The sequence below is a fragment of the Notolabrus celidotus genome, chromosome 16, assembly GCF_009762535.1.
Source record: "Notolabrus celidotus isolate fNotCel1 chromosome 16, fNotCel1.pri, whole genome shotgun sequence".
NCBI lineage: Eukaryota > Metazoa > Chordata > Actinopteri > Labriformes > Labridae > Notolabrus > Notolabrus celidotus.
Genome location: NC_048287.1, coordinates 17122071 through 17135092, shown reverse-complemented (window position 1 = coordinate 17135092; position 13022 = coordinate 17122071). Strand labels below are relative to the sequence as shown.

At 39.9% G+C, this 13022-nt stretch overlaps 1 protein-coding gene across 1 annotated transcript in view; it reads left to right on the top strand.

Annotated features, from left to right (window-relative positions):
* Window positions 1-5335, top strand: part of triqk (triple QxxK/R motif containing) — a 49248-nt gene extending 43913 nt beyond the window's left edge. Inside the window, exon 5 of the mRNA XM_034705309.1 lies at window positions 4852-5335. Coding sequence (XP_034561200.1) covers window positions 4852-4901 — 50 coding nt within the window. The 3' untranslated portion in view covers window positions 4902-5335. The remainder of the gene's footprint in view (window positions 1-4851) is intronic.
* The last annotated feature ends 7687 nt before the right edge of the window (window positions 5336-13022 follow it).

Sequence of the window (13022 nt, the reverse complement as noted above, 5' to 3'; positions counted from 1 at the left end):
ATGCCAAGAGATCCTCTCTGTCTGCCAGGGGGGCTGCAATGCTAGACTTCATGAAAAAACATAGACAGGGACAATGGCTTGCATGAAAGCATCACAATTCATGTTTTCAAGTACTATTTTGACAGTATTTGCCAAGAGGTGCACATTTATATGCTGCCAAAGACATTAAGAGGCATATTCTCAGCATGATAGCAGTGTCTAAATATGTTTCTTACCCTTTAATAAAGAATTTAAAGCTCAACCCAAAACTGTTCAAGATCTGTTTGTAGAATCTTTCCTTTGAGGTTTTTTTCAATGAACTGGACTGCAAAAATGCTGTTATAATTCATCTATTGCACCATTTCCCTCTTATTAAAAAACAATGTCCTCATGCTGTTGGGAAATTTCAGTTACATATTACATATTCCTCCAATTATTTTTTTCATCGTGGTCAATATCATTCAGATGTTTCTCACATTCGTCCCTCTCCTTCAGATCATTTTTGACACATTTCTTCATAAATATTGCAGACACAGTTGACATGCAGGTTTGGTCTTTAACTGCAAATTTAAGCTGTCCTCTATATTTTCCACTGAAAAGCAAATAATACGCCACCTCCCTGACTTGTGGCAAATTAAAGTGACACCATTTTTCTATCATCTGATGATTCTTTGTGTGATTGAATTCTTGTGTCAGGAGACATGTAAGTATATATATTCTGGTAAACTTGTATCCAGTTAATGATAGGGAAGATATAGAGCTGCTCTGCATGAGTGTACAGCATGTGAGAATGACCTCACAAAGAATGTGAAACATAATTAATATCTGCTTTGTGCACCACAATGTCTCAAGCCTTAGAAAAGCAGGCCACAACAATCAATGCGGTAGAGCAACAGTTATCCCAGAAAGGGAAAGTAGGAAAATTCCAAACTGGTTTTTATGCTACACTAGCACTCTATGAGTGTATTTTTTTTCTGTTTTCTGTATTCTGTTTTCTCTTGAGTCCATCCAGAGATAACCCTAATCACAATACTATCAATTCATCTAGGCTATGTTATCAGACTTTAAAGTAATCCCATAGAGCCAGAAAAGACATTTTAGAGCAGGTTGTAAAGACTGAGTAGCTCTCCTTGAGATGAACTGATCTCTGAATATGAAATCAGGGAGCACCGTGTAAAACAGCTTTTTTCTTTATATATCTTGAATTTATCATTCTTATATTCAAATCGTACATCAACTAGATATTTCAGAGTCATAAGAAATGAAACAATTAGTTTGGTGTTTCAGACTACAGTCAATACTTCCACACCCTGAGAGGGTCCGTGATCAGCTTTGCTATCCTGAGCAGATATTGAAAATAGATTTTAGCAAGCAATTTTCTTGCAGAAGTAGTGTATTTTGGTCTGTTAATAGGGACCTGCAACCAACACCTGTGCTTGTATATGCTGATTATGCTCAGAAATAGCCAAGAAATAAAAGTTCAAAGTGTTAGTCATCAATATTTAAGACAGTGGAAGACAAATACTACAACCATAATTTCAAGAAATCCTTACCTCAAGATAAGTTATTTTTGTTTATTTGTTGTTTAAAACTTCTGCTGTTGTAAAGTGACTATTTCAACCACCGAGGAAGAGTATCCTGCTGAGCATGTTCAGAGTAAGTGTCACCACTCAAGCTGTTATGTTACATTTACCTCTGGTCTCCTCTACTTGCTGTCATAGATATGACATGGTAATGATGTTAAAGCCTGTTGATGTTTTTTTGTTTGTTTGATTTTTCATTTAAGCATTTTCATGATGTTTGTGGCTTTTTTTCCCCATTGCCTAAAATTGTATTATCTTCTTTACGCGGACATCTTTGTGGATTATACAAAGAGTGAAATTGTATAAATTAACATCTTGACTTTGTGGCGTCGTATAGGATTATTGAACAGCATACCAATTGTCTATTCTCTGAAATAGTTTGAATACATTTTGCATTAGATTTGATTAAGCTCCCTCAAACTTTCTGAAAATATTTGAATGAAGGGGGGCTACTTATGTATTCAGTCCAGTGCCGTTTTCATGGCAGGCTCACACTTCTGCTTTATTTATTAATAAAGCAATTATTTGTGACTTTTTGTTATACTTCAGTGTTTGAAGTACCCATAAATTTCAATTAATAAGTGCTGCTCAGTGGCCCTGAACTTCACAGCATGGTCCTGACAGGCAGTCTTGGTCCATTATCCATTATGGATAATTTTGGTTTGATATTTGACCTCACAAGTCTGCCAAGAAACATTGTGTGTATGTATAATTGCCCAAACTTTGCACAAAAAAGGTTTGGGCATTGGGAGTAGTATTTGGAAGTTCTTTAGTCCTTGTTGGATATAAATCCCTTGTTTTCTTCACTTTTCTAATTGAATACCCTGCTGCTTTTTCTAAAAGAGGTCTGTATTCTATAATAGAGATGGATAACTTGTCTCAGTAGGTGCAAACTTAATTGATAGTATCTTCACAATGTTCCCACAGTTTGCATTCTTGGTGAGAAAATGACTCTGTTAATGTTTGTGCAGGATGGTGTGTTTATCCGCATGTGTATATGTGCATGTGTTTGTGTGTGGCAGTGCATTATAATGAGTGAGAGGTGAAAGGTAGAGGTGTATGCTGGTGTGAAGGAGATTGTGTGAATGGCTGGAAACATGCGTTAAGATAGAAGGTGTGAATGGTGAGTGTGTATGTGTGTGTGTGTGTGTGTGTGTGTGTGTGTGTGTGTGTGTGTTCTAAGCTCTGTACACAAGAATGTGCGTGTAAGAGTCAGCGCAGTGTGTGCATTTAGTGTTAATGAGACTGCACACTTGCTTGTGTTTGTGTGTGTGTGTGTGTCTGTATATGAGTGTACACACATCTCATCTGCATGGCGCCATGCCCCATTGCTTCCATTGGGGTGTGTGAGAACAAAGACTTTCCATTTCCAGCGCTGCTGTGCCTGCAGGGAAAAGCCTGATCATAATTAGCTGAATGATGAGCCTCCGCCATGCACCGCACAGCAGGCCTGTGGCTGCTGCTCTGCAGCACCCCTGTCTCTCTCTCTTTCTCTTTTCTACATTTCTCTTCTCTCCATTTCTCCACTTCCTCTCCTCTTTCTATTTATGGTTTTCTCTTTCTATTCATTATCTCTCACATGTGCCTTGAATTGCTCACGATTTATCCTCTCTTCTCCATTTTCAGTCTTACTTTGTCTCCCTCTTTATCTTCCTGCTTTAATCATTCTGTCCTTTTTTAAAATCCAGATCTGACTCACTTTATTTCTTTTCTAGTAGTCATATTTCTTCTTTTCTCTGTCTTGTGCATTTTATCCTCTATTCCTTCTGAAGCTGGAAGAGTTCTGGTTGGACAAGATTTGCATAAACTGTCAGAGATCAGACATGGATTCGCATCCTCCAGATGCCAACATTGCTGAATTACAAAAGTGTGATGATGATTACAATCCTCTTTGGATGATTGATTAGTAATTTATTTTATTTCTCTGTTCAAGGGGTAATATTTGAAAAATGACAGATACTGCTAATTACTTTTACCTTTTGTCAACTGTATTTAAGAAAATTGCTGCTGTGATGGTTACATATGACTCTAATAATCATAGTTAAGAACTCTTAATTGTATGTATATTCTACAGATTATTGTGTTTGTATAAAAGTTATGTCAAAGGGTTTTTGCACATCTCTAATGCAACTTGATTTGCAAACATCTTTATCAATACCATACCTTTAAAGCTCTTTCTTTCATTTCAAATTCAGATCACTTAAAAACCCATTCCACCAACAAGAATGCACAAAAAAACATGTTCCAAAAATTCATTCTTTGAGATGTACCCCACTTCAACAGATAAGACACTTTCAATTTGTTTCTCCTCTCCTCCCTGGATCTTATCAGTTAATTCAGTCCAGCCATAATTCTCCACATCCTAATATGATTTGTTCTCCATGTTTACAACTCAAGCAGCCCCGTTTCCTCCTCACCTCCAGGGTGAGTGTTGCCATGTTTGTTGACTGTGCTATCATGACTGAGGGATCGGCAGCGTTTCATTATGTCGGGGATTATTAATGACATCTGTTCTGAGCCAAACACCGCACCCCTTCCTGGATAAAAGTGAGAAGGCAATAAAGGCTCTGCTAGCTAACAGATGAAGGGATACTGTAAAATAATTCGAGGAGTGTTTGACTGAAGTAGAAATCCCTGCATCTGTTCAGCATCTGCCTGGAGAGATCAGTAAATGTGCTGTCTCTAAAATATGTTTGCTGCCAGTGCTGCTAACTCCTTATAAGGGCATGTTTTAAATTGGTCTGATTATGACCAAATATTAGTTAGCCTATGGCCTTTGGGTCACGTGAACATTACATTGTGTGTTTAAGGTACTTGTCTGATCTATTTTTGTATTTTCAAAAAGACAACCGAAACGTACGTGTGTGTGTGTGTGTTTGTGTGTGTGTGTGTGTGTGTGTAAGAGAGAGAGAGAGAGAGAGAGAGAGAGAGAGAGAGAGAGAGAGAGAGAGAGAGAGAGAGAGAGAGTGTGTGTGTGTGTGAGTGTCTAAGTAATATTCGAATAACAAACCTTAAAATCATTTTTTTAAGTGCATTAATTGTTTTGTTTGTTATTTAGGATGAAAAGAAACAGAGGTCCTCACTTGTTGTCATATAGAGATGTATGTGCCACACAGACCAGAGGGGTCTAATAGGCCACCAGAACAATATTCTGCGAGGTGGCCTCTGGTCGACTCGGTCACTCACTGTGCCACCCGCCCTCTCACACTGACATAAACACATGCACACACATACACGCACTCTCTCTTTCTCATTTCCTCTCTCTGTCTCTCTCTGTGTACCACAACAGGCTGGGCAGATGGCAGCCCCTCGGCCCGCCGTGCCAGGAAAAGCATGTGAATTAAAGGTTATACCCAGCAGGTTTGAAGAGCTGCCAGCACCGTCGCGGTGCGGCAGGAGGGGGGGGACCCGGCCCACCTGCCTCCCAGGCTCGGGGACATCTGGCTGGGGTTTTGTGGAATGATGAGCGTTCTTCACCACCAGTACCACCACGATGAGCGGCACGACGCCGAAAGGAGAAGCCGTCATCTGTTCAGTTTTCAGCTCACAAATGAACAAATGAGCGGGTGTCCGTCTGTCTGCTGGTTGCTGTGTGTGCACATGTTAATCTGTGTGAGTGTGTGTAGGACAGAGAGAGTGAATGGTAGAAATGTATCCAAGTGGTAAGGAAAGATGGAGAAAGGTGCAGGTGATGTATGAAAAGTGTCCACAAACTTTTGGCTTCTTTTTAACATTTTTTTTTTCCCCATTCTGAATTATTTGCTATTATATTCATTTGTTATGTGCAGCCTAAAAAAATCTCCATTAAAAAAAGTATACTTTTTAATAAGTGTCAATTTTATACCTTCAGGCTTTTTCAAATCAGAACTTGACTATCTTGGCTGGGGTTGCCAGGTCCATGAATCGGTTGCCAGGTCAGGCTGTCTGTAGATGTTGACTGAAACAGACATGTCAGTGGTGAAGGCTTAACAATACAGCCTGTCTCAAATCTGCCCTTAATTCCTTCCCAATATGTTTCCCCTTGTTTGCTTTAGCTTGGAGCGGAGTGAAACATTAGGACCCCAAGTAGCTTCGCAGATGTTGCAGCATATTTCTGGACCTGCCAGCACACAGAAGCTTTATCAGGGAGCGAGACACATTACATCCACCTCAGGGAGTCACTGACAGCAATGATTAGAGGGGGAGTGTTTGGAATGGCCTATGGTTTGTGAGGTTTATAAAATACACAATATTGGATAACACTTCAGGGTCACAGTTGCTGCGGATAGTTATGTTTTAAAAGTAGTTTGGCCGTCAATACTGACAAACAATAAACTTGTGATTCCAAGAAGGATATCTTTCATAAGTGTAACTGAGTTTTGGTGAGGAAACAGGCTGATGTTTGACTTTACAACAACTCTTGTGTTAAAGAGGCACCACAAAAACAGATACAAGTTATTTTTTTCTTATAAATGTTAATCTATATGAACGATACAAGAACCGATAAATGCCCTGTGAGAAAATATAAGGAACTATGTAAAGACAATTAATAAGTGTAACAGGCATGTGCTAGACCGACTCCTAGATCATCAAAACCAGATTTTTACATTGCGGTATAACCAACCTCAAAAAAGCAAAAAACGCCACTTTGTATGATATTAGTAATGACAAAATAAAAATAACAAATTTTATGTACAGATATTTTATTCATAGGTCATCCAGAGGTGGAATCAATGTTTTATGCAGTAAAAGTTTGAGCGTAACAACACTTCTAAACACTGAGGCGCAGTTACCACCAGCTCTCAGTAGACAATAAAAATTCAGTCCATCAACTGTGCAATGGCTCATTTTAATGTTTGCAAACAACATTGGTGCACAATGAAGCTATTGCTCTCCAGCGCAGTTTGTTGAGCATTAAACCCTTTGCGAATGCATTGTGAATTAGACATTGTCATTTTGGCTCATTTGCACAATGGGCGCAAGAGCCGCGCATCCCGATTGGTGTGGAGATTGTGGCAGATGGTAGCAACAAGAAATAGCTCACTTACCAAACCATCGAGCAAGAAAGCAGAAAGTATAATACTTTTAATAATTCTCTCAGGTTCTGTAATCTGATGATAAATGAATTCTGTTGGAAACGCAAGGGTAAACTAAATAAATTTCCGGTTAAGTTTTCATCCATGGGTGTTGACTTCTTAGCGTTGCTAAGTTAAGATTGGCCTACACTCTTGTTCCTTTGCAGCAGCACCATCTCGTCCAAATATGGTGACCCAAAGCTTGATAAACCCAGCATGGCTACAGGCAAGTGTCAAACTCATATTTAACTGAAAAAGTGATTTCACTGCAGTAAGGACCATAATTGTGGCTACAGAAACTACAACCCGACTACAAAAATTAAACGCCATGTTTTACTGAATCTGTATTATCCCTTATTGTATCCAATTAGTGAATCAAAGAACGTCCAGGAGCTTTAATCCTTTATCTCCTGCGTCAGACACGTGGTGATGTTTTGTGGTTCTTGGAGAACAACACATGTGACTTGTATGTAACCCCTTCACTCCAGAGGTCAAAACCATCAGTGATGTCAGAGGAAAACCAGATGCCTGCTTAAGGTGTTAATGACTGCTCAGCCACAAACTCAACACAGCTGAATGTGCGTGTGCTCACTCTGCTGGAAAACTATCAACACCTAGGAACTCTTATGAGGTGGGAGTGTGTGTTTTCATTGTTGCTAATGTGTTAATGTGCTTATCTGATTTAATAGACTTGGGTGCTTCCACAACAAGCTAGTTTTCCCTTACTTTGTCTTTTTAAATAATATCTCTCTCTCTCTCTCTCTCTCTCGTGCACACACACACACACACACACACACACACACACACACACACACACACACACACACACACACACACACACACACACACACTCAAAACTCTGAGTTGTATGTTAAAGCACCTCCTAATGTCTGGCTCTCTAGACACAACGCTGGACTCCCTCCCTCCCTGCCAGCTGCCAGCTCCTGACCCCATGATACATCCTCCTCCTCATGGCCCACACAGCTGCTGCAGAGCCTACACCATGTAGGCCGCTAACACACACACAAACACACACAGGCATGGATGCGTGGGCCGACACAAACATGTATGTTGGCATTGTCAAATAGACACAAAACACAGCAAATATGCAAAAATGCACGCACTCATACTATGAAATAAATGTTAGAAAATACTCATGCATGCAATCATTTTTGAATGCACAAAACTAGCTTAAAGTACCACCCACACACAGATGTATGCTCCTCACATCTTAGACACACATCTTCAACCACTTACTGGGTCTGTTTGAAGGTGCAGAGAGCAGAGAGCAGCATCCTGGACACCATGCTATTGTTCCACCAATTCTGTTAAAGTACTCACACAACTCTCCTGTGTACAACCCCCTTTCCCCCTCTTTCTTCTATTCAGATTTGTCTGTAGTGTAATAGAGTGTGGGCTTTTTTTGCATGAGAGAATGACAAATCATTGGACAGCAGGTTGATGGGAAAAGCATGAGAGAATGATTTGTGGCAGATGATTGATTTTAAAGACATGCTGGGTCGTGGAAAGTGTTTAGGTGTATCATGTTGTCAGTGGCTTGTTGAGGTTTTTTATTTCTTCTGCAGAACTCAAGTTTAAAAGCAGCAAAAAGTTGCAGAAAATAAGGGAAAAAATTGGGATAATGAGTCAATACTTTCACATGTTTGTTCAAATATTGCAGCCTGTGGCTATTTAAAGGCAACTGCTATGGATTTTTAATTTCATTCCAGCATACCTGACCGTGCCTGAGGGTTTGTTTGTTCTCTCTGCAAACACACACACATAAGTACGCACATACACAACAATCCATCGCCACTTCACCCATGACAGCAAACAGCCTGTAAATAGCACCCATGGCGCTGTACTGTCTGTTGCCATCATCAGCAGATGTCACCCTAAACTTGCAATGCCCAATCTGTCATTACGCTCAGCACCTTGAGGCCTTTACTCCTGTGTAAACCTTAACCCTGTTTGGATACACTACTGTAACACTTCATTGACTCATCTTCATAATTTTTCCACTTTTTCCTTGGAGTGACTTTGACCCAGCACGTAGTTTATGACACAGCTGGCTGGAATCATATTTCTTACCCAGGGACATTAAAGCAAAGTCATCTGGTCTTGGCCTCTTTTCCTCTAGCTGAAGAGATTTAACTCAGTCCCTGAAAATGTATGCTTGAAATTTCAACAGATTCCTTTTAACCTTTATTCATTTTGCGTTGTGTTCTGTACGGCTCTCACAGCTTATATGGAGGGAGTGTGTTTGGTTGTGGAAAAGGGCAGCCTGAGGGCAAGTTATCAGCACCAGCAGCCTCCTTGCTTGTAGCGAGCCTGGTGGGCGTCAGCATGGTGCCAGCGGGCTCACATGATGAAAACCAGACCAAGACTGGAGCTGAAAGGTAAAGCACTAGAGGGATGAAGGGATAGAGCGGGATGATATATAGTGTGGTGTTTTGGAGTGGGGAGTATTGGAATGAATAAGAGAAATAGGTACACTAGAAGAAAATTTGATAAACATTTGGTGACTTGGAGTGGAGTGGAGTGGAGTTGGGTGGGATATATTTGGGAAGCTTACAGCAGGATGCAGTAGATCTTTTATCTCACAGTGTGTAATGGAAACAGGAGAACGGTTGGAACATCTCAGCGCTTTAGAGACATCATTAGTACAGCTTACACACACATTTAACAGCAGTGTCGTCAAACAAATGTGATCTCTTACTTGTTTGAACTCCAAAGAAGAAAAACAGCTTGAGCCTTGAAAAATGTTGCAGACAGATTTAGTGTAATCGTCCTCTCGCTTTTCCTCATCACTATCCAGTTGCTGCTGGAACAGGAAGCTGCAGCTATGCTTCATCATCCAAATTGTTAAAGAAACACTGATGGTTAGCTGTGCATGCATTTTAATTCATTTTTACTGAAGGTGCGTGATTTATGTTGCAATCAAGCTTTGGATTTCCAACTTTGTTTCTACTAGCTTGAGTAAGAAAGTTTCTCAAATACTGATATTTGCATGTAATCACAACACTGAGAGCTACATCTACATTAGATATGTGTGCTGGATTTGTGAGCAGAGGACAGTGTGTGAAAGAGTGCAGGTGTATTCAGACGACTGCTGGCTATCAGGCGGAGAGGTGGTGCATACACACAGCACTGACAGGGAGGCCAGGTCAACAAAGTGCTGTTGATAAGGCATGGAGACAGGGGATCACATGAGGGACGGCTGGCTGTGAGCCTGCTTTACTGAATAAACACACACCAAGACACATACAAATACACACCTTCCATTAACACCAAGTCACACACAAACACACACATACTGTACTATACAAATCATGGTTTGAGGGAAATCATTGCTCTGTATGCAGTTCTGTGCCAGTTCACACCAAAAATGAAATAACGCAAAGCTCAGTTTACACAGAAACCTGTTCATGTGGTTTAAATGCTAACTAAGCTCATGGTCCATAATCAGAACTTGTTCACATTCATTCTGTAAGCTGTACTGGAATTATTTTTTTGTAGACCCCCCTATGCTTCAATCCCTAGCCTCAGCCATTTGCATTTCCCAAACTAAATGGATTACAGTATTCTACTATAAAACCATGGACAGGTCCAATGAAACAGGAAAAACCTGCAGCTTTGAAAACTTAGAAACACAAATATATCTTTAATTTGTTAGCTGGATATCCAAAGAATCTAAATTTAACACCCAAATACACAGGGGAAATCTGCTCTTTTAAAGATGTGTAGGTGAAATGGTTTTAATATCCCTTAAAATAAATGAGCTAAAGCCAAAGACACACTGATCAAGCAAACACAAATAGTGAATTACATACTTTATCATCCTTTTTTTTTCCATGTCCTTTGAGAAAGATTTGTTCAAAGTATGTTTATATAACACAAAGGGACAACTAATGAAACTACATTTTGAAGTACTTTTTTTCATTGGAGGACTGGCTAATGGTGAATGTAGTTAAGAATTCACTTGGCTGGGATGCAATTAGGAATAATGGGTAAAAAACATTTATTAAAAAGCATGACTGTAGCATAACATGTCTGAAATGGCAAAATTATCATTGCCTGTCAACTTGATGAGGGCCACCCCACTGTCGAGACAAACTGGTAAAGAAAAACAGGCATTCACTGTTTAGGAACAGAGATAAAGAACATTTCCTTGCATCAAAAACTAGAGTTAGTGTTTTATTTGGTGTCCAACAAGAGTATATTTTTTTTATTACTCAATTTTTTTGATTGTATAACGGATAAAGTTATGAAATGAAATCTAAGAGTCTGAGTCGGATTCTTATAGAGAGATACAATTTAGTCAAGTTTATAATTACTATCCTTAAGGCTGATTTATACTTCTGCGTCGCCCCTACACAGCAGGGGCTGACGCGGACATGAGCCCCACATACTTCTGCGTCGATGTGTCCGTGTCGCGCAGCAATTCTCCTCCGAAACGCTTGAGGGCAGTGTGGTCTCTCTGATAGCCGGTCGCCTGCTTCCGGTCCTGCTACGATCTCTGTTTACTTTTCCACATCGATTCAGAGCGTGTTAAGTTAATCTACAGCTGATACATGTTGCTGTTTATCATACAGACATGATTACATGAAGAATAGAGAGGAGGAGATGAAATACATCCCGGAAGTGCTGTGAATGCGGGAAAGACAAAGCCGTCGAGCGGACCAATCACAGAGCTTGCGGTCCGCGTCGGCTCTACGCGTAGTTACATTTTGGAGGAGGTGCACGTCAGCTACGTGCGTAGGCCTCTGCGTAGGTACGGGAGCTACGTGGACCTACGGCGTAGGCTACGCCGTCGATTCGACGCAGAAGTATAAATCAGCCTTTAGATTGAAAAAGACCATTGATATCAGATTTAACACCCAATTTGATCTTGCATATCGATTTTACACAGGCATTTCATGGCTACATATTTGTTGTACATTTGCTGTATCTTGCTCACGTTTCATTGAGGAAATTTAACTGAGAGGGCATTCAAGTTGCAGTTTTACATTTGTTCAAGTATTTCTTTGCAAGCAGAAACAGCATATTAGTAGTCTTTTCACCACTCTGAAGAGGAGTGCATGAGTATATATGTGTTTATGCCCTTGTGTGAGTTTGTGTGTAATATCTCCTGGGATGAATCTGACTTATTTTAGGACAAACTGTTAGATAAAACTGGGTTACCCAAGGAAAGCGGCAATAGCGAAACTACATATCATTGTGTGAAATACAACTTCAGGGACACTGTGCTCAATGTGCAAACATCTTGTGAGTGAAGAGATCCCTTGAGCATTTTTATTCTTCTTGGCATGCAGGAAGTTAACATCTCGATTTTTCTAATGCAGCACAATGGTCCCACTTCCCAAAGCACAGGCTCTCTATTCAAGTTATATTTTAACAGAAACTGACAATGAAGACATACAGTATTGTATAAATATGGGACCACTGAATGGAAAATAAAATGAAAACACAAGCCATTCAAAGAGCTGCTAGAGGCTTAAAAAAAAGAGTACTGCCATCACCATAATTCTTCAAACCACAACCAGCTTATGGAAAAAGAGGATGGAAACTTGCCAGACTCCTCAGTCTAGCTGAGATGTTTTACAGTCCAGTAAAGGATTTGTTTTAATGTGACAGATGTCCAAAGCTAACAGAATAACTCAGATGTCTTTTCTTTTAGCTTCATGTCTTCAATACTGTACTTGTGTGTACCAGTGAATGAGAAACCCAGAGAGAGGGCGTGCAAACGGTTGAAAAGGGAAGCAAAGGATGAGGAGGAAGTTGACAGTAGGTGTTGACAGGTAGGCAGACCGTCATGGCGGGAACCTGAAGTCAAAGACAGTGAATGTAGCAGGATTATTGTGTCTGCCCGTGGGTAAATGTTGTCAGTATGCTCATGTACTATTGTGTGTTAAACAAACTGAGGTGCCTAACCCTTGACCCTTCGAGGAACTGACAGAATCTGATTATTTCATTTCAGCCTAATGTTCAATCTTAGAAATATAATTTTAATTAACATTTTAAAATACAAAAATGAACAAAAAACATGGGTAGTATTATCAGTATTTACCTTAAAATACATCTCATTCCTCTCTTATAGTTTGGTCTCTTTTTGAAAGGTAACAGCAGGAAAACATTTGTTCTTATCCCTCTCAAACTGTCTTATACAGGAACTTTTTTGAGACAAAGGTAATCATGAAGATCTCTCGCTAATTGATACGATTTTTTCACCAAAAGGTTTTACTACATAAAGTGTATGAAACTCTTATATAAACTTCTATATATATTATAACTTCTTAAACCCCATCAGGACCCCTCAGTGATCACAGGACCACAAAAGGTGCATTTCGACCAAGAGTTCCAGGGTCTTTCAGCCCCCAGAACTACTTTACCCTGAACTAAAAAG